At 37.9% G+C, this 22,804-nt stretch overlaps 1 protein-coding gene across 5 annotated transcripts; it reads right to left on the reverse strand.

Moving 5' to 3' along the window:
- Positions 1-2,780: 2,780 nt before the first annotated feature.
- Positions 2,781-20,496, reverse strand: LOC133534879 (solute carrier family 52, riboflavin transporter, member 3). Of its 5 annotated transcripts, XM_061874181.1 has the most exons (4): positions 19,323-20,496; positions 18,585-18,689; positions 3,690-4,767; positions 2,781-3,158 (listed from the first exon to the last, which is right to left on the reverse strand). In XM_061874181.1, the coding sequence occupies exons 3-4, from the start codon at positions 4,710-4,712 to the stop codon at positions 2,952-2,954; spliced, it is 1,230 nt and encodes a 409-aa protein (XP_061730165.1). In that variant the 5' UTR covers positions 4,713-4,767; positions 18,585-18,689; positions 19,323-20,496; the 3' UTR covers positions 2,781-2,951. The 5 variants fall into 5 exon arrangements, with proteins under 5 accessions (XP_061730165.1, XP_061730163.1, XP_061730162.1 ...); XM_061874179.1 differs by lacking the exon at positions 18,585-18,689 and having other exon boundaries at positions 19,323-20,493; XM_061874178.1 differs by lacking the exons at positions 18,585-18,689; positions 19,323-20,496 and adding an exon at positions 15,662-16,290.
- Between the last annotated feature and the right edge of the window lie 2,308 nt (positions 20,497-22,804).

Genomic DNA, 22,804 nt, shown 5'->3' on the forward strand with positions numbered 1-22,804 from the left:
AAGAGGGCGGGTCAGGAGGATTATTATGTCCAAATTCATCATTGCTAGTCTCTCGGAAAACATGCTTGACAAAGTAGACGACTATCTTTACAGCAAAAGGCGTGGTGCATCTGCGGTGCCACCTAAAGGTGCCGAATGCTAAAGTATAACAGTGATAAAACAAAAAAAAACAGAACAGTCAAGTGAGACAAGTTGTGAAAACTTCTGTAAAATGTTATCAAATAGCTCGGGGTCGTGTAATCCGAAGGACCACTGTCATCTGACTTTAAAACAATTTCTTAAATGCGATTGATAGCGTATGTGCGAAAAGAGAAAAGTAATGGAATGTATTAGTTCCCTTATATTCCACGATTCTTCTCTTTCCGCACAAACTCTATTTTGTACATAGGCCAAAAACTTTTCTCGTAACTATGTATATTGTTTGTACGAGTTATGTATGAGAATTGAGAATGTTTGAAATCAAAAAACAACATTATTGTCAGCTTTGTATAATTGTTGGTAAGTATCTAAAACTTCATAAGTAACATAACTCGTAACATCTTTATTGCTCATATATTACATTGAATACAGACCCGGTTCATAGGATAATTAAAACGTGATATTAACGAAAATGTCCATAACAAGGTATAATATCATAATTTAGGTAACTCTGCAAATTATAAACAATTTATTAGGTATAAGTAGGTAAGTATTACTGACCATAATCATCTATAAAACTTCAGTAACTATATAAGTACCACGAAAGATAGGATAATAACTCAAATTACAAAAACCTAAACGGAAACTTTATTAAAGTATAACAATTTAGTATAATTTAAGCAACTATTAAAATAAACATAATTTGGTAGGTAGGTTAATAAGTAAAAAGGTAGCACTGAGTATATATCTACTACCTATTCAATTGATTTAGATAATCTAAGTATACCGTTATCCAGAAGTTCCAGAAGGAAAAGTAAAGACACCAGTTAGAAACAACAAGATTTAAGCATATTTATAAAATGTCATTAAAAATGCATGGAACCATGTGAATAAAATTTTAATCATAAGGTAACACTATGAAACGGTGATTTATCTATCTCTGGATACAAGTACACTTATACATCTAAACGTCAACCTATATTGTGTAATAGATAACAGTGGGTTCATTATACTGGATCAAAGATAAGATGTCGTTCTAGATACACTGTACCTCTTTTGTAATATAATGATATTAGTGTCTATCAATATCTGACGAGATTCATGCCGAATGGCCCATGAAACGTCCACAGCCAAACTATACGCCTCCATCGCTACGCACAACCCTTCTCCCGTAAGTGTAAGGCCTGAGTGGACGCTCGAAGCGGAGCGTGCAGCGTGGCGTCGGGCTCACGAGTGCTTCGAGCAGCGTGCACTGCGGCCGCTCCTATACGCTTGCATTTGTTTAACATGCACGCCGCACGCCCCGCCCCGCTGCACGCCCAACTCGAGCGTCCACTCAGGCCTTACACTTAAGGTGAAGAATGAGTTACCCGTAGCTCCATACAGTAACCTGAGGGCCTAGCCTAGAAAATCGTTGCCGGTAATATCTCTCTATCACTCTTCTCTGTATAAGTGCGCCAGAGAGACATTAGCGTTTCGTTCGGTACGGCGCATACGATTAGCGTCTTCTCTAGGCCCTCTGGTATGCTAATGGCGCATTGAACGACCTCGTCGAGGCTATTATTATGCGAGCGTTTCATCCTTATCGCTTTAGTGGACAATTTTAGGTAAATGTAGAAATATATTATGAAGGAGTTTCCAGTTAACTGGTAGAGATCCTGTACCAAATAACGAATAAGTATGTCAATTAGCCAAAAATGTGTCCAAGAAAGCGAAGCGTTTGAAACACTTGAATAATATCTCTTTTATTTTTCAATTTCATAATATTAATACAAGTAATTATTTACATTACCTAACTAAATAATATTGTCTATATTTCATATACTTAATTACTTTATTTTAAAAAAGTGCATTTACTATGCGCCGTCTTTGTCAAGTGAAGTCAACATGCTTTTGCAATCGCTTTAACACATTTACTGCCAACGTTTTCGTAGTGCTACGCTCCCAGCGATTCGATCCCAGCGTTTTCCCGCTTTGTAGACGAAAGCGACTTCGAACAGAAAACCCGCCAAGCGGATTCCCGGCACTCAATGTTTTAATATAATTGAAGTCCATTAGACTTGTCCAGACTAGTCCTATACGTATAAGTACAAAAAAAGCTGTCAATTAAATATTTTTTATAAAGTTTCACGGACCTGATACTACAAATAAGTATCTATGAAACTCATTTAGAAAGGAACAAATATGGAGCAGGTACTCTACCTGCAAATGATCAAACATATTCAGTGTCTACATAGATACTTAGATCGCCCGTAAAGCTCACTTCAACGGCCAGCCGTCAGTCCATTTTAGGTAAGTACTTGTGCATTTTCATTTTAAGTTGCATAATTTACCTTAACATAAGTTTAAATCACATTTAACTCTCAGTTTTGTTACAGCCGCTAACTACCCGTGCATACTTATGAAAATTCCCCTACTAAACTCGAAAAAAACCTTAGCCTTACGAATCAAACAAGCCTTCCACTCGTCACAAAACAGGCATTTTTGATATTTTGATATCACTGTTAACAAATACTTATAGTAAAACTAAGAACACACAATATTTAGTAACTTTCATTGACATCCAGCGTCGTAAGCTTTATACAAACTACAAGTGTAAATCAAGCGCCATCAACCAAAACACACATGTAAGTTGTGGCCATCAACCAAAACACACATGTAAGTTGTGGCCATCAACGTGCGGTTCTAACGGACATAATTCACTAACTGTAACTGATACCGAGCGTCGTGTGCTTTTTACCGAACTACAAAGCAAGCACCATCAACCCCAAACACGTTTTAAGTTGGTGGCCATCAACTTTATAGTGGAGGTACTAGCTGAGCGGCGGGCAGGCGGGCGGCTGCGTGAAGACGCTGGTATAGTTGACGACGAAGTAGAGCAGCACCGAGCCGGCCGACGAGCCCGCCTGCGTGGCCACGCCCGTGGCGCGCATGCCGCGCGCGCCGCCTCGCCGCGCCCAGCCGTACACCCACATGCGCGCGTACGACACCGCCGCGCTCACCACCGTCCACGACAAGATCTGGAACGAACATGAACTCATTCTGTTATATTATGTTCATGATATTCAGAACACCCTACTGAGCCAATTACCAATATTAAATAAAAATAATTCTCTACTTGAAAGTCGATTTTCAAAGTCATTTGCTTTTGAGACACCATAATTGTGCTTAGGAGGGCAGTATCATAGATCATTTTTAAAAAGTTAAGACAAGGACGTCGCCAGCCGATGGCCAATGGGAGGAGGAGAAATTGTATTCTCTAGTTTTTGATTAGTGTCGCACATGAGTTGTGATTGTATGTAGGTAGAGGTACCTATATCTATTATTCGGTGGAAATGTAAAGCCACTAGAATGTAACTGAAATGCTTAAATTTTTATTTACCGAGATCGCTAGATCCGATTATCGAACCGGACCCGGTAAATGAGAAAACTACAGTCAGTCTCACTTGCACATGTATGTGTTGTGTTAACGTTAAGACATTGAAAGAAACGAGGTCTAGCTCGTTTTGGGCTCGTTTTCATCAAATATCTAAAAGGTAATGTAAACTTACCACTAAAACAGCTCCGCCGGCGTGGTGGTGGAGCGGCGGCGTGGGGCTCAGCAGCGCCGTGGCCAGGATGTAGGCGAGCGGCACCGCCGCGGCCGAGAGCAGCGCCGCCAGCACGCGGCCCGGCATCGGCGCCAGCCACACGCCCGCCAAACATACCGCCGGGTTTGATATCGAGCCCAACGTCACCGCCAGGTGGTACGCCAGGTTCCCGTACGGCATACACGAGTACGACTGCACGGACGGAAGAATTCCATTTGAAAGCGCGTTGAGAACTCCCATGAGAACCAACACGGAAAGCCAACGCCCGCGATGAAGCACTACCGGCTCCGATGTCGCTTCATCGTCCTTCGCAGCGGCAGCAGGTTCCACACGCTCCGATGCGAACCCACTGTATCGATCTAATATCACGAAGCTGGTCAAACTCATCGCTGACAAGCCTGACAGCAGCAGTAGGAACACAGTCGTGTCGAATCGTGGCGGCGGATAGATCGGTACCATCCCTGTGCCTTCATCGTTGAGTATGCACGTGGGCTCGCCGCCGATACCCTGAATCAAAGCTAAGACAGCCGGGATGAATCCGCTCAACCCTTCTCCGACTAAATACGTCGCGAGATACACTTCGCGGAAGTGCCTCAAGTACGGATAGAATAAAACAGAGCTCGTACATCCTACGAGCGCCGCGAAGAAGGTTAGGAAGAGGAATGCGAGGGAGCGGTTAGCGACTGTCTGCTCGTAGAGGAAGGCATTGAGTGCAAGTGCGAGGGTTCCTACAACTAGCAATCCGTATATGTAGGGAGAGTCGGAAGCTCGCGGTCGGAAACGGCGTAACAGCGCGTAAGCCACTAATCCCAAGTTGGCGAGTTGGATAGCTAAGACCATGGAGGAGGGTAGAGCCCAGCCCTCGGGTAGGCGCTCCACGAGCAGCGGCAGCTGGACGAAGAGCCCGTTGACGCCCAGCCACGTGCCCACGCCCCAGCAGGCTAGCAGCACGTCCAGGAGGACGCGACGCTGTGCTCCCCACATCGTGCGGTCGCTGTCTGAGCTCAGGCACGGTATGCGCTCTCGGTCCTCGTTCAACCTGTAACAAGCGAGGTTCAAAATGAGGCGCTTTTGAATAGATGATGAATTACTTGACACAGGTAAAATTAAAGCTTAAACTTGTGTACGCTTTCTCACTTTATGATTACTTGGAACTACCTGCGATTAAGAGAGTGGATGTCAACTGTCTTAAAGCGAGGAGGCCTAGAGCGGAGAAGACCAAGTCAAGCGACCGCGGTTGTTCTAATGTTGTGCGAATGCTGCGGCAGGTGTATTTAAACACCATTTGATATAATATAATATATGTATAGTCGTCGATTATGATAACGATTGTAAATATTACCAGATAATATTAAGTTGTTACTACATGTACAAGATATGACTCAGATTACCGCAGACTGCAGGTATATACCTAAACACAAGTTTTGTGTTCCAACCAATGATATTAATATTACTATAGATAGATTAGATAGTTATAATACTTTCATATTTATTTCATTACCTATGAATTAATCTGTTTTTGTTGATTAATTTTCACATACCATTCATCTTTGTTATACTCGTCAAATATAAGCTTGTCTCTATCGGTGTGCTGGAGATCGTTAGCACGTGCACATTTCTCACCTGCCTATGCGCGACTTAAGGCAACATGTACAAGGTAAACGCTTCCATTTTGGAACGCCTATAACCTATCTATTATAATACCTATCATTGGTTCCAACTGGTTCCACCTTCAGAGCAAGCGAGTTAAAGGTTTTTGTCTATAAGCAACGCATCCTTTGGCAACGTTTTAATGTAGACAACTTCGGAATTAAATGAAAGATAAGGACGATCGATCGTTGACCGTCTGGCAAATGAGACGCGACAGCTATTTACCAAAGTTTCAAATCAATAAACAACCAATTCCGATCAAGGCCAATCATATGGTGTACACCCACGTCCAAACTTTTTCAGTTATAAATTGGTCGTTGGTGTCAGAATCAAATAAGTAGTGATAGCCAAAGTGGCCAAATATACTGTACGAAGCGTTAAAAAACCGGCCAAGTTCGAGTCGGATTCGCACAGGAAGGGTTTCGTACCATTATCTTTAAAAACGGTCACCCATCCAAGTACTGTCCCCGCCCGACGTTGCTTAACTTCGGTGATTGGATGAGAACCTCGAGATTGGAAAGATATATTAATTTTATTCTATTTTTAGTATTTGTTGCTATAGCGGCAACAGAAATACATAATCTGTAGAAATTTCAACTGGCTAACTATCACGGTTCATGAGATACAGCCTGGTGACAGACGGACGGACGGACAGCGGAGTCCCAGTAATACGGTCCCGTTCGACCCTTTGGGTACGGAACCCTAAAAAACGATATAGTAAATAGGAATACGTTGGTATCAGCAGCGGCACCAGCGCCCATTGAACTTGATTCCCACTGGCTTGCCTAATTTAAAGGAGTTGATCAGCTATCCTATATGTAACACCAGGCTGAATTAAGTATTAGATGGCTGAATTAATGAATTATCTTGATTCCTGAAATGATAGCTGAAAACATTTTACTGGACAACTAAACTATAACTATAGATGACAATACACAAGTCATATGTCCACTAGAATCGAGGACACAAAAACAAGTGGTTATGTTATTTTATTTTCCTACTCCTCTACTGTTATCTGTCATTTATGCATTCACTAACACGAATATAAGAACATACATAAAAGGTTTCAAGAAAAATCTATATTGTCTATTCCTCATAAAAGCTCTTGTGCTTTTATAAGCTATAACGTTACTGCGATTAATGGCTACCAACCTAACAAACTTACAAAATATTAATTTGGTTGCATAGTAAAAATAATTACTTCATAAGTCAGAAACACGCATGTGACACCCGTAATATAGCAACACCCATAGACTACGAAGACCGCTTAGCGTTGCTTGTTAGTCTCCGTAGGCTACGGTGGCCAAAATTGAGAAAAAACTGTCCAAAAAATTAATTTAGCAACTAGCAAGTACCAGGGCCTCATGAGTTACGAGGAGGTGTCGCCGACCGGCCGGCCGCGGCCCGGGGCGGGCCGGGCGCGTAACAAGGTATGCTCGCGCGTCTTGGCTATATACTTTTGCTGTAATTTGTTTACCTAAATTAAGATTTATTTTTGTTGACTCGTAGGAAAAATATTGTATGCAACGTTGTATAAGTAGGTCAAAAAATTCTCGTGGCGTATTCCTTTACAATGTGAGCCGGAGCCGAAGGTAACTCACGCCACTCGCCTTTTTTGACCCTTCTTATACAACTGTTGCATAAAATACTATAACCTGTTACAATGCTTCGATAGGATTACAAAGTGTCCTAGCAACTAATATGAAGTTATGTGTAGGTAAAGTAATAGTATTATAATAATAATATTAAATAATATAGAACATTCTTATAGTTGGTCCGTTTTTCGAAGATCAAGTAAGCCATAGTAAATGTATATATATATATATTTTTTGTTATACTACGTCGGTGGCAAACAAACATACGGCCTGCCTGATGGTAAGCAGTATCCGTAGCCTATGTACGCCTGCAACTCCAGAGGAGTTACATGCGCGTTGCCGACCCTAACCCCCTCCCACCCTCGTTGAGCTCTGGCAACCTTACTCACCGGCAGGAACACAACACTATGAGTAGGGTCTAGTGTTATTTGGCTGCGATTTTCTGTAAGGTGGAGGTACTTACCCAGTTGGGCTCTGCTCTAGATCTGGAATGACATCCGCTGTGCTGTGCCCTACCACACAGAGCGAGATGACATTCACAATGCCCATACCTCTCTTAATGTATACTTGATCTTAGAAATCGGACAGGCCATAGACAAATTGACTAACTCCCACAAGTCCCACAGTAAGCTCAATAAGGCTTGTGTTGTGGGTGCTTATTAGACAATGATTTCATAAACCACGTCACTTTATTAATTCAAGTAAAAAGTCAATTAAACTATTGGCTCTGTGACCTGCGTAGACCTCGTGAGCATAACGTAAAAGTAAATAAATCGATAAAAACATTATATTTAATCATCGATCCTACTCACAAAATAGGTTGAGAATTGCGACGTGTAGAGGAGAACATCCGGACATACGAAAGTATTCTTACCCAAGCTGAAACGGAGATCTTCGCTATGGCTTGGTCAAAAACAAGTAAAATAGTACATTACGATACAAGTGCGAAAAATAGGAAATTCGAAACGAGTGGCGATAAATTAAAACACGACCGAAGGGAGTGTTTTAAATCGACACGAGTTGCGAATTACCTATTCGCACATGTATCGTACAACGTTTTACAGTACATATGGCCCTTTAAATGTTCGACACAGTAACATAATATGCTACTTCTCGCACTAGTGCTATAAAGTAGCCCCATATGTACTGTAAAAGTAATTTTTACAATGTTTTATTTAACTTGCCCTGTTAGTATGTCTGTTAGTTAGTGTGGGTCAAATCTTGGAAGCTAAATTTGACCCATTTCCCGATTTCCGATTGAGCTGAAAATTTATTATAATGATGACATGGAGCTGACCTGATGATGGAGATAGAAACCATGAAATGAAAGAAATGGTGGCCATGGGAACTCTGTAATAAAACAACGCAAACTAATTGTGTTTGGGGTTGTTAGAATTGTCTCGATAAGTATTAATTAGTTGCCGTAGAAATAAAAGTACGTCAGTCAGTCAGTCAGTCAGTTAAAAGCTTGTATCAACATTTTTTTTTGACAAAAACTTGGAGTAGAAGAACAGACGATTTAAATGACACCTTACATAAAAGAAGATCAATAATTAGGAAGACGGAACTTAAAAAAATTAATAAAACCGACTTCAAAAAGGATAAAATAAAATATACCTAATCCCTTTTATTTACATGCACTAGCAAATGATATGTTTGAAGTCGGAGCCGGAGTTGTTGTGAATAAAATGGAACTTTCTCATCCGTTTTTGAAAAATAAGTAGAACCTTTACCAGTAGGTACTTACGAGAATATAACGTAACGTATCTTGCGAGAATATAAGTTTCAGATCGACTCGAAGCTCGATACGATAACCTACTTCCACAAGTATAGCTAAATTATAAATCAGAAATTCCTGCATTTGAAACTTCATATAAAGTACATATCATTAATGAACATCGACCAACCTTGGCCACTTAAAATTTATTTAATGATGATTGAACTAGCGATTATGTAGTCGCTTTTTAAGGATTTTACCAATCGATATCGCGGCGCATGATTATTAGGTCGGAACTCGTTAATAATTTTATTATTAAATACCTACACGTAATAGATATACGTAAGCGAACTGAAATAACAATGAAATAATATGCAATGAGGACATACCCGTCAGTCATGTTGATTAACAAACAATTAACACGAGGTAAAATTCAGCATAAAATGCTAAGTTGTAATAAATGATTTGAAGAACGGGAAGGAACATTTAAGTAAATTAAATTAATTAGAACACGGTCCGCATCAAGAGCCTCTAGCTAAGGAACTGAGAGAGTCTGAAGCAAACGCAGTGTTTAAGTGCTCTATTATTTACCCATCGCGAGTGAAGTGAGATCAGAATCAACAAATATAATATTAATTAAAGAAGTAAGTAATTATTATTGATATAAAGGCACAGACTTTGATGTTTTCATGATTATTTATCTTCTATTTATAGCGTTTTGTTTCCATTAAAATATGAAACCTGAAACTTATTTAGCTATTTTAAGCAGCTAACTAAAAGAACCTAGATAAATAAAGTTAGACCAAGATTAGTGTGCAACGATTTCTATGCACTTCTTTCTCGTACTTCTATGAACGTCAAACTTCTATAAAATTATGACGTATATATGTATTATAGGTAAATAAGAAGCAGCTATTTAGGTATTGTTAAATAATAATCTTATTTTTAATTGGAGTATTGGTTAAAACCAATCTGGTATTTTGCGTTCCTTGGTGGAACCTTCGGAATGAGAGATTCAGGTGAAAAGGGACACGACCAGGGTACATTATTAGATGCAAATATTTTATAGATCAATAAATATTATGGGTCGTTATTACACAAATTGACTAAGTCCCACAGTAAGTTCATCTTACTATCAGTTTAGCCAAACAAAATATAACCGAGAAGAGTTAAAACAGTCTGTATGAAATCCCCCCAGTAGCAAAATCAAAAAATAATTACGGGACAAAGTCACCCCGATCATCAAACAACAATCTTTGATCAAAATATCATACGTGAACAATCATTCGCACATTTAACACAGTCTCTCATTATATGACTGAAAAAATAATTAGCCGAACTCAAATTAATTTCTCAAAAAAATAACTGAATCTAAGTAATAATAAATTTTAATCAATATCGTAAAACCGATTTTGTAGTTACGACCCGACCAGTACCCCTAGTGTAAATTTTATCGACATCATATCGTGACGAACGCGTTTGCGTTAAGTTTCATTTTGTATAGGATTTTGAGTTTCCAAAACGTCCCGCTTGGCGCGCTCTTTCTAAATCCAATACAAAATGAGACTAAACGCAAACGCGTACGTCACGTTTCAAAATCGAATTTATTTACACTAGGGGTACTGTTGGCCGGTGTAACACATAGTTCGCAAGTCCCAATTTTTGTGTCGATAACAATAGTACATTGTGCAACGAGGGGGGTAAATTAAATTTTGGAAACGAGGGTGGAATTAAAGACCCGAGTTTTCAATATTCTTACCTTCGGTGTTACACATTTGATCAAGAAAAAACTAAATTTTAAGCGAAACAATTCTTAACATATCAAACATTCGTTCGCCATATTGAAGCCTATGCGGCATTCAGCCACGATTGCAAATTATGTAAAAATATTTTAAAAGGCTATCATATAATCAAATTAAATATTTTTAAACATAAACAAAAATATTAAATTATAAACGTCAGTATTTTTAAAGTAAAACTCATTTACGCTACTCGTACTTGGTTTGTATGAATTAGTGACATAATTAAAAAGAAGCTACATATATAACGCCCATTGGGAGTTTTAGCTTTGTTAAAGCTTTATTTTTCACTCCCGTGGGAATAATATAGGCCTTTCTCCTTCAGTACACCTGCGTAAAATAAGATCTTTTCGAGTAAGTGTGATAAAAAATAGTTATGCAAACATTTCTTTCAGTGCTTCCGCAAAATGTAGTCAAAACAATTCCCCCTATACCCATGTTTATAAAAGACCTGCGTCTGTTGCCTTTATCTAGATTTAAAGTTTCAAAACAGTTCTGTACCCCTAGTGTAAATAAATTCGATTTTGAAACGTGACGTACGCGTTTGCGTTTAGTCTCATTTTATATTGGATTTAGAAAGAGCGCGCCAAGCGGGACGTTTTGGAAACTCAAAATCCTATACAAAATGAGACTTAACGCAAACGCGTTCGTCACGTTATGATGTCGATAAAATTTACACTAGGATTGAATCTCGATAATTTAAGAAAGCTAAATATTTAAAAAAAAAGTTAAATGTACAGAATGACCCACAAATGGCTCGCAGCAGTGACACCATCACCAGAAAGAGGCACCGAACCAAAAGTGACCCTAGTAAAAGTTCACTTTTTGTATTATGTGTACGGCGTCATGAAAAGTTAATTAAGAGGATAGTGGACGACCGCTTCTCCATACAAACGTAGTGCCGTTTTCCTCTCTGGACATTACGAGTAACATTATGAGAAATATTTTTACACAATTTATTGTTTATTAACCATAGCTATGCCCCTTCGTTTATTTATTTTTCGATTATTATAAGAGTTATGAAAGAAAAAAAATAACAAATTTTTGAAAGGTCTAACAAAATTCAGGAAAAATCTAACAAAATCAAACGAAGGGGCATAAAATTGCGTAAAAAGATTTCGTATAATGTTAATATCCAGACAGAAAAATGGAGACTACGTTTGAATGGAAAAGCGGTCACGAGGCATTGTCTCCTTACGTCTTAAGACGACAGAAGTGTTGGTTTTCCGATCCGCAAATAGTACATTACGATACAAGTGCGAAAAATAGGAAATTCGAAACGAGTGGCGAATTACCTATTCGCACATGTATAGTACAACGTTTTACAGTACATATGGCCGTTTAAATGTTCGACGCAGTAACGTAATATGCTAATTTTCGCACTAGTGAGGTAAAGTAGCACCATATGTACTGTAAATATCAGTTATTAAATTACCAGTAAAATACTCACTACACTGACCACTTGCCGTGAAACGAAACTAGCAAAAAAATAAATTAGTAAGAAGCATTAAACTAACAGCATCTTATACTTATATTATTTTTTAAATAACTGTTGCTAAAGTAAGTGCGTTTTTATAACATAAGTATTTTTCACTGTTTTGCGCAATAAAGTTAGCATTAACATCAGATGTGTATTAACTAGGTGTATGTGCAAGAATGCAAATTCTCCTATTTCATTTAGGTAAGTTAAGTAAAAAAAATCATGATTAGGTGATTAGTAATCATTGATACTTATATTACAAATTGTGTCCTAGAAAAACTCATGTACATATATATATATATATATATATATATATATATATATAATTATATACTTATTTAATTATCACTTATTTAAAAAAATCGGTACCGTTTAAATAACGTGAAATTTTCGTGAAAAGAAAAGTTCGAGACGTATGTTGATGCCTTGATCCTCTTTCAGTAAGGGACTTTGGTGTTTGAAATGTTCTATAAAATAAAAAGCCGGCCAAGAGCATGTCGGGCCACGCTCAGTGTAGGGTTCCGTAGTTACTCCTCCGTCACAATAAGCTAAACTGGAGCTTAAAGTATAGTAAATTGTTAACCAAGGGATGAAACGGTACCTTTCACGCGAGTTAAACAAATAGGCAAATTTGCATAATCAGTACCTAATTAAAGTAAGTCTTTTTACTATGGGAGAACCTTTTTGCGATAAAACCAAAAACAGCTAAACTGATCATGTCCGCTATAGTTTTCATTTAATGTCTTTCTTAAGCTCTACTTCCACGATTTTTTTCATATTTTTTGCACCTATGGTTCAAAAGTTAGAGGGGGGGGGACACATTTTTTTTCTCTTTCGGAGCGATTATCTCCGAATATATTTACTTTATCAAAAAATGTTTGCTGAAGACCCCTATTAGTTTTGAAAGACCTTTCCAACGATACCCCACACTGTAGGGTTGAAGCAAAAAAAAAATTCACCCCCACTTTACGTGTAGGGGAGATATCCTCAAAAAAATTAAATTTTTATATTTTATTGTACGACTTTGTCGGCTTTATTGATTTATATATCCATGCCGAATTTCAGCTTTCTAGCACTAACGACCACGGAGCAAAGCCTCGGACAGACAGACAGACAGACGGACATGGCGAAACTATAAGGGTTCCTAGTTGACTACGGAACCCTAAAAAGTGTCACTTCCCATGCAGATTTGGCGTTGTACGATGTATAGATCATTGACATATATTTAAGGACGGGCCTTAAGGGCAATGAGTATGGGGCCAGTAGAGCGGTGTCAAGCACACGAATTCCAGAAAAATCGTGCAGACTAATGCCACAACGCGATTGGTTGATGAGTTCGAATCACGCGCGCGATTGGTCACAACCTCGCAACTAGTTGCGTTAGACTGCACGATTGGCTTGAACTCGTGAGTGACACCACTGCACTAGCACCATTTTGAGTGCCCGTAAGACCCGTCCTTAGATACGAGTACATGTCAATGATATATATGTTGGTGATCCTAAATAAATTAAAATATATATATATATATATATATATGTATATCGTGTTATTCACGAAGACGTGTGCCTTGATTCGTAATGTAAATGTCATGTCCGCCGCACCGGACAAAATCAAATTAAGGGTTAAGGTTAGATTTGATAAATCTGCGCGTCATCGTGGATGACACGACCTATATACCTACATAATATAGTTCATATTATAATGTTTACTGTATTAATAAGCGTAGCTATTCAGGTATTGTTAAATCACAGTTACTGAAAATACATCCCATACAGGGATAAGTTCGCCTTTGTTGTATTTAATTTACTCTGTAACTGTGTTTTTCGTGTTTTTATTTCTATGTACAATAAAGTATATACATACATACATACATACATACATACATACATTAATATGGCGAGAAGTTAGTAGTGGTTACTAACGCAATACAATATTTAATTTGGTATGAAAATAAAAGTACCTGCAAAGAGCTTAGGCTAAGACGAAAGTGAACGACCGCAGCAAAGCCGCCTTTCCATACTCGTACAAACGCAGTCCCTAAGTTCCTCTGGATATTAACATTAATGTGACACAATTTGATGTATATCAAGTACACCAACCTCAGCTATTGCCCTCAGTTTGTTATATTTTTTAGTTATTGCAATAGTTTTAAATGAAATTCTTTTACTTTTCTTCTTGCGCTATTTTTACATTTCTGTTTAACCCTAATGGTTGACTGGCAGGGAATGCCTTTAAGTCTACCATTTGTAAGTATTTTTTTGTACTTTGTGCTTAATTAATTGTGTTAAATAAATAAATATCCAGAGAGGAGAATGGTTACTACGTTTGTATGGATAAGCGGTCGTTCCCCTTTTATCTAGACGTTTCGCAGTTATCGGATTGGCGACGTAAAACCGAACCAGCAATAAATAGGTCACGGCTTTGGGTATCGCTTTCCTTATTATGTTTCGATGTTTAGGGGTTCTATAATTCCAAATAACGATTAAAGAAGAAGGGAGACGCATGCGAGGGAGAGGGTTGGATCCTCGCACAGGGACCTTCTTGATGCAAAGGTTATCCATAGCCGTTCAACATGGCAACGCGGCGAGCGTCATGGGTACTTTTGCGTCGGGGGGGGTCGCGGAGTGAATTTCGAGTGTAGTTTGTTAGATAGGTTAGGTTAGTATTAAGTAATTTAAGACGTTATTGAAAGAAAAAAAAATTTTCTATAAACTAATTTAGATCTATAAATTTAAGATATGCTGCCGTAATTTGTAAGTAGAACTAGAACTCACTAATTATTTATTACTCATAATGAATTTCAATATAATTATAGTGTTGATTTGTCATTCATAAAGATTAGTTTAAAATAATTTTATTATAATTTAATAACTATTATACAAGAACAATTTGCTTTCTTAAACACTACTTACATGGTTTACTCAGCTGCGGTAGGTATTCTCTTGCGGTTACCTCTGTCACCTAAGCGAGATGAAAATACTTCAGACTCATTTGTGTTTAATTTCCTCAATTTGATTCGTTGCGCGTGGGTATATTTAAAGTTCATTGAAAATAAACGCACAAAGCGATCGATTCCATCTTCTGTGTGTGCAACTGCAAGATCCAGGTTTAGATTTTATAAACAAGTTTCTGGCAAAAATTTCATTTTTGGTACAAGCTTTTATCGCTGACTGTATTTTTCTTCCCACCGGCAACTAATAGAGACAATTTTTAATATACAACATAAAACCGAGACAATTTTAAAAACACAACACAATTCGTTTTTTTTGTTTTATCACATCGGAGTTCCTATGGCCATCTCCTGTATCTATCATCAGATCAGCCCTATGTCATGATAATAATGCATTGTCATCCGATTTACATATGTAGGTATGCAAAATTTCAGCTCTATCGGAAATCGGGAAGTGGGTCAAATTTTGCTTCCAAGATTTGACCCACAATAACAACATACGTAGTACATACTAACAGGGTTTAAACGAGTTTTCAAATGAAAGTACTGCATTTATATGGTAAACAAGGCAAAATATAATATTTTATGTTAGTCTAATAATGATAACCAACAAAAACAAACGGAGTATATCATGGACACCAGAGTTTGCTAAGGATTCCAGTTGGAACCAATATAATCTACGGATTTATAACTATATTTTCTTGATGAACTTCTATAAAGTAGTATAAAAAGTTACCGTACCTATCTACTGCATGCGTAAGAGCTTGTCCCAGGTCTGCGAGCGACGCCGGCGCCGCTCCGGGCTCCGCGCCCGCGCCTGCGCGCTCGTCTTCGGAGCCTTCAGTCACCATAACACACACTTACTGTACAATATTTTACCGACACTAGTTATACAAACAACAATAAAACTTGGTTTGAAACGACTAAATTATATGAGAAGTTTCGTTTAGTTTTATAGGAATTTTTAATCTTTATCTAAATGTGCGTGTTATCAAAAAACCGGTCAGTTCCAAGTAAAAACTCTTAATGGACGCATTAAAAGTTATTAGTATAAACATAAAGTGATTGAACGAGAAGTGATCAATCGACCTTCTGTTGAGTAGAGAACAGAAAACTTCATGCGTACGTAGCTAATTATACAATAACTACTTTCATTAACGAACTGTGCAAATGAACCGCTGTAACGCTCTGACGTACTGATGCCGGATAAAAATCATATCTAATTATCATTAAGCACACTACGATGTTGGGCAACTAAAAAAGGACATTTGAAATTACTCAAATACTTACCTATCCTTTAACAATGGGTTGCGGTACGAAATGCGCCTATTCCAATTCCACATATGTCCTATTCCCTAGTACTTTGACGTTGTAGGATTGCGGTTAGCGGTTACCGCCACGCCACGCCGGGGCACCCGCGCCAGTGGAGGGGAGGGTCAGAAACGTTTGGACTCTCCCCCCAGCTTAAGACGGGGTAGTGAGGCATGCCTCATGGAATGAAAAACGCGGTGTGCAGTGTCCCTTAGATTTAACTTTCTTAGCTGACTTAAAAGCTGACATCGTAAAATAATTATTTAATTAAGTCCACTCTTGTACTAATGATGATGAATAATAATTAGTGCCTATTATTACTAAGTATATTAAGAAGTAATGACATTAAAATAAAAAGTATATTAGTAAAGTAACTTTATCTGACCAACATACCTACTTCTGTTATATTCAGTTATGTACCAAGTTCCATAATCTTGATTAGTGAATATGAATTATGTACAATAAATGCTCCCAGCTCCTAATACTCTGGTTACTGGTTAAGAAGATAGTGGACGACTGCTTTTCTATCCTTCGAAGGCTCAAGGTCGAATGTACTTTATTATTTAGCTGGATGAAATATAAATAATTTTCAAATAAATTAATTGTTAATTTGTATTTATTTTGCTTGGTAAAATTTCAAAACAGTAAAATTAACTCTATTTCCTATGTTATAGGGTCCAAATGTTCACTGGTAAATTTTGGATGTGTTTCTTAGGAGGCTGTAGCCACCAATTTCCTCTTTGGATATTGACATTATGCATAATATTAATAGACTATTTTATGTACATCATACATCAACCTATGCTATAGCTATGCGTTTTTTCGATTTTTTATTATTATAAGACTTACGAGCGAAAAAAAGTATTATACAAATTATTGGAAGGTCTTAAGTTAAGAGCTTAAGCTAAGCTTAAGAGTTAAGTCTTAACTCTTATAATAATTAAAAAATCTAAATAAATCGAACGAAGGGGCATAACTATGGATAAAATACATCAAATTACATATAAATATTTTCTATAATGCTAATATTCAGAGACCAAAATGGGGACTATGTATGGAGAATCATGTGGACTATGTTTGGTGGACAACCCCACCTTTTGTATAGAAAACCAGTATTAGAAGTACATCTTTGTTATGAAATAGCAAGTGGCAGTCAGTGACATCTTACGATTTGTCTAAGGATTAACATTGTCACGGTTTGTTATCTGATAAGCAAATTGGTATCACTGAATGCATGCCCTGGGCCAAAGTATACAGTGATAAGGCTGCAAGGCTTATCTAATGTAACATGTTGCCAAACTATGTAAACATCTTGTCAGACTTTAAAGTTAGTTAAACAATTCGAGTCTAAATTTATTTGTAAGAATGAAGTGGAAAGTGGATTGTGAAAATGTAGGTAATAAATGTGTGTGAAACAGGCTTAAATTTAACCCTTAAATGCATAGTGTTGCCGAATGTCTACAAAGCATTAGACAGGTCATAGATTTAAAAAAAGCAGCCAAGTGCGAGTCAGGCTCGCCCATGAAGGGTTCCATACCATTTATGACGTATTAAAAAAACTACTTACTAGATCTCGTTCAAACCAATTTTCGATGGAAGTTTGCATGGTAATATTATCATATATATTTTTTTAGTTTTATCATTCTGTTATTTTTCGTCGTTTTATTGGTTGGTAATCCAATCTAATTATATTTTCATGACATGACAGTTTAGTTGCCCCAAACTAAAGGGATATGTACAGTAGTCTGAAAATATCGATACGAAAAAAAAGTGCCAAAAATATGTATACACTACCTTAGTACTATATTAAGCAAGACATGTCATCATTTCCAATCGAACACCATGCCTGGGAAACCTTAGCTGCAGACAATGTTGGATGGCACACGCGTGTTGTGAAAGGGAAGAAGCCTGGTTTAATGTGTTAGTTAGCAGAAGGTGTAGCAGAAAGCAACCCGGGACTGGAGCCTCAGGTAGCATGAGCTTTCTCTGGCGAAAATGTGGGAGGTTGTGCCACTCACATATCAGCCTCCACAGTCACAAAACCCAATGTCTAAATAGCAAACATATATTTGGCACTTTTTTCGTATTGATATTTTACAAGCAATTTGTAAGTTGACGATCAATTGAGATTCAAATTTTGTCAATTTTTGTACGAAAACAGTACCGGTACTTCTCAGCAGCATTGGCCAGACTTTATTGCCAAGGTATTAAGGTAGTGTATACATATTTTTGGCACTTTGTGTCAATATTTAATACCTTGACTCTATATGAGATTACCAAAATGAAAAAATAAGAAGCAAAAGATAATTTAGCAGAGAACCATATAATAGAAATAAAATAAGAAGCAACTTACAAGTGAGTCTTAATGAAGAGTGCTAGTGTGTCAGAACAGTGAGACCGTGCGGGGCACAGCAAGCAACGGAAGGGTGTGGAGAATAGCTACTTAGTGAGAAGATACCTGCAATGCACACACTTAACATCAAAACTAATGGGACAAAATTGTGTTAATGGATATCAAATCTGCATGTTGTGTAATAAATATGTCCAATTCCAATAAGATATTATGTAATATGGTAATGGAATTGAAGTTTAGACAGAAAAGGAATAAAATATTAATTTTTTTTTTATTGTGGGGCCATAATCATCTGGAATTCTAGAAGCCATTGGTTAGAATTGTTATTGTCATTCACCTTGCAGATGCACAACAAAAATTAAGGTTATAGTATAATTTCTTCCCAAGCTAGTTTTAGAAAACAATTCTTATTGGAAGAATCGGATTATTTGTAGGTATAACTTTCCAGATTTCAATTTGACAATCCCTGGACAGATTCCAATCTATGGCAAATTATGGAAATTTCAGATGTGATGGTCGGTGTATGTTTGGATATTTCAAATGAGACAGAGCCATGTGTCTAATAAGTGGCTTATGGCCAGCACAAATATGAGGGAGAGGTCAAAAAATACTACCTGTTGATCAGATGATTTTGTCCCCACAATGAGGACATGGGCATTTTTGACATGTGCAGACAGAACTTGGTTAGTAATGTTAGGTCCTCACCTGACGGCACTGTTAGTAATGTTAAGTACTCACCTGACGGCACTGATATCAGTCATTGTAGGCCTTTCCAACAGGATCGCTCGCGGGTCCTAACTGTCCAGCATGTGCCACCATTTAAATCACTTCACACATTTACAATACATTACAATATTTTCCACACAATCCAATCATGTTCCTCTCAATTAACCTAGCTTTATAAGCGAGTGACGCACGAGATTGCTTCGCTGTAGAATTCGATTCAACGCCAATTGTTTAGCACTTTGAACTTGATTTCTGTAGTCAAACTTTTATTGCATCATCATGTGTTTTGTAAGTTTGCAATTATGTAAAGATTTTCGATCACAGAAATATAAACTTTTTCAGTACATTTGTCACGGCTGGGATTTCAATAAAAACACCGTCAGGATTATGTTAACTTATCGCAGCCGTCCTGATAACTCTTTACGTGAGCTATCAAACTGAACGTCTGAAACTGATAGGCGATAGACGTGGCGATCATGATTTCATAATGTAATATTCCTAGTCCGATGTCGATAAAAAAGGATGAATACATATAAGTTGCACAAATAAAAAAAGGACAGCGATTTCGAGAATATGCTACATCAAACGCGAAACTTGGGTCAAGGAAAAAGGATCAGCTGATTGTCAATGTCTACTCAACTGTCAAGTATTGGCATTGACCACGCATTGACACTACGGCCAGTGCTGCCAGATGAAGTTTATTAAACCCTGTAGACGCTGTAGACCAAGGAATACAATACTCACTAGGAGAAAAAAATCTAATCATAGACAGCGCACTTCATACCGTCAATAACGCCTAGGTTATTAGCTACTCTAGCGCTGGAGAGATTTAGAACTATTATTTATAGCTCACAGCTGGACACTTTTGCAACAGTTCTGCCTATGGAGATTCTATTCCTTGCCTCTACCTTCCATAAGAACGTTACCTCCATACAAGAAAATGTCCCTTTCAAAACTTCGTTTATACTAGTCTAGTAGCGCTCTCTTTGTATCTCAGAACTAAAATTGACAGCCGGTTTATAAGCATTTCTTAAGTAGAAAAATATTATGTTAGATATGATATTAATCAAAAGCACAGGCATCATTTGTCCTAAGAGATAATGATTTCTATATTTTGAAGTTATTTCAAAATAAAAGGTAACAAAACAGCTTGTTAAAGGCGAACTACTAGTTATTTCTATTATTATAAATGCAAATCTCGGCGCCTAGTCAATATAATTAAGCTTCGCGTAACGAGGTAAAAAGATTGCTTTGCAAATATTTCAGGCGCACAGTCATTGTCATTACACTGCGCGCATTGTCATTATCATTTATCAATCAAGTCATCGGCTATGAACGTATGAAAATCTTAATTTAATTTATTTATTAAAAAATAGATAAATACCGTAAAACTAACATACATATTACAATGATATATTTTAAAACTAAACACTACAAATCATATAATGGTTGCGATGCATAACGCAACCCCGCAGTGTCAGGGAGCCGGACGGCCTCGGAACCACCGAAACATGACACCCTTCGGCCAAAACTCCTCCTTCTTGAAGGTCACTAGACGTTCAGTCGGAACGCTGGCAACGCTCACCACAAACAAAATCACATTCACTATTATCACATTCAAAGTAAAATTCATAGCTATTGGCTGGCATTAACTTGCAGGTAATTTAGGTATTTGGTAGCAATCATGAGATGATTAAGCCATTATGGCCTGAATTATTTAGCTATAAGTATCTATTATTATTAAGGGCGATAGATAATAGATAATATATTTAGGGTTTTTAGGGTTATTCGTCAAAGCCAAAACCAGAGGGTCAGACATTAGTAACATCAGTCCAAAGTCAAAAGAATGTGAACAAATGTCTCCAGAAATGTCAAGTTCTTAAAAATATGACGGTTTTTCTGGACGACCCATTATTGGTGAGTGTGAGAAATTAATGTTTGAGGTTCTGTGAGGTGGTGGATGCCAGGCCCTCGAGTGTAATGTAATATTGTTTTGTTTTGTGTAGGTACACTTTTATTGTATCTTCTTTTATTATGTGCTGTTGTTTAATCTTAGTTGCATGACGCATTAGATTTATGTAATGTCATGTAAACATATTTAAATAAATAAAAAAAATTGGACGGTCCTGCCATGGTTGTGTGAGACATATAAAATTGTTGTTTATTTTGCCATAATATCTTCGAATGCTGGCTCGAGTTGCGACGAAGTAACTTTCAGCAGCGAGAAAAGATGTAAGTCGGTTTCGTCATGCATGACATACCGCTTTCTTCTTAAATTTTCGGAAACAAGTAAAAATCACAGGGTGCTAGGTCAGGGGAATATGGTGTCTCATCAGGCAGAATAGAGATATTTTTTGAAGCAAAATTAATAGTTGAGTTGAGTGTTCTTGCTGAAGTGGTGCCAGTCGTGGTACCAGAGCAGGTGCCGGGTTCCTGACTTCGGTCGCTTTGTCACATCAAGCTGATAAAACTTTTGGGGCACAAACGGTGACACACCATTCAGAGTTAACTGTTCGTTGATCCTCCAGCACCACAATAGCAAAATATCCCAAGACGGACGTCTTGCAGAAAACCGCAGCCAAATAAGACTAGACCCAACTCATAGTGTTGTGTTCCTGCCGGTGAGTAAGGTTGCCAGAGCTCAACGAGGGAGTCGAGTGTTAGGGTCGGCAATGCGCATGTAACTCCTCTGGAGTTGCAGGTGTACATATGCTACGGAGACTGCTTACCATCAGGCTGGCCGTATGCTTGTTTACCACCGACGTAGTATTAAAAAAAAATGAGGCAACCATTTGTTTCTGTGTGCTGCGCGCTCGGCGACATTTTGTTGGAGTCTGTTTATCTTCAAAGCACCATACCGCCGACTACCGCTTTATTTCAGGATCGTGGTTATGTTTCGTTTCGTCACCTGTCAGTATGTCGTATACGTTTTTTTTTTTCATCGGCACCGAATTTTTCTATCATATCATAAATTTACACCAATCTACGCGATACTCTTTCTGCAAGTCGTTGAGTTTGTGAGGCACCCCTCTCGAACAACGCTTACCAAGAGACAGCTGCTCGTGAATAATTGTTTGTAATGCTGCTGATCCAATGCCCAGTTCTCGCTCAAGTAGGTATGTAATTCACCTGTTCTCACGAATATTTTTCTATAGCTTGCACATTGTGAAGAGTAACTGAGGTTGGCGACCGCCCCGTCTTAGGCTGCTCATTTTTAAATCTAGCACGCCCTCATTTGAATTCAGAAAACCAATTAAAAGCTGTTGCACGAGGACACACAGATTCACCGAAAGTTGTAAATAAAAGTCGAAATATTCTTAAGGCTTTAAACCTTTTTTGAAGTCATAATTAAATCACTTAAATCAAAACCCGTTCGGACGTCTGTTAATGAGCTTCATCGTTGTGGCGAATCCCGCCAGATTCATTCAGAAAAACAAAATAATTTAAAAAATATGACTCTGTTTAACCAGGTGTTCCATTTTTAGGGTTCCGTA

This window comes from Cydia pomonella, chromosome 2 (assembly GCF_033807575.1).
Source record: "Cydia pomonella isolate Wapato2018A chromosome 2, ilCydPomo1, whole genome shotgun sequence".
In the NCBI taxonomy this organism is placed as follows: Eukaryota; Metazoa; Arthropoda; class Insecta; order Lepidoptera; family Tortricidae; genus Cydia; species Cydia pomonella.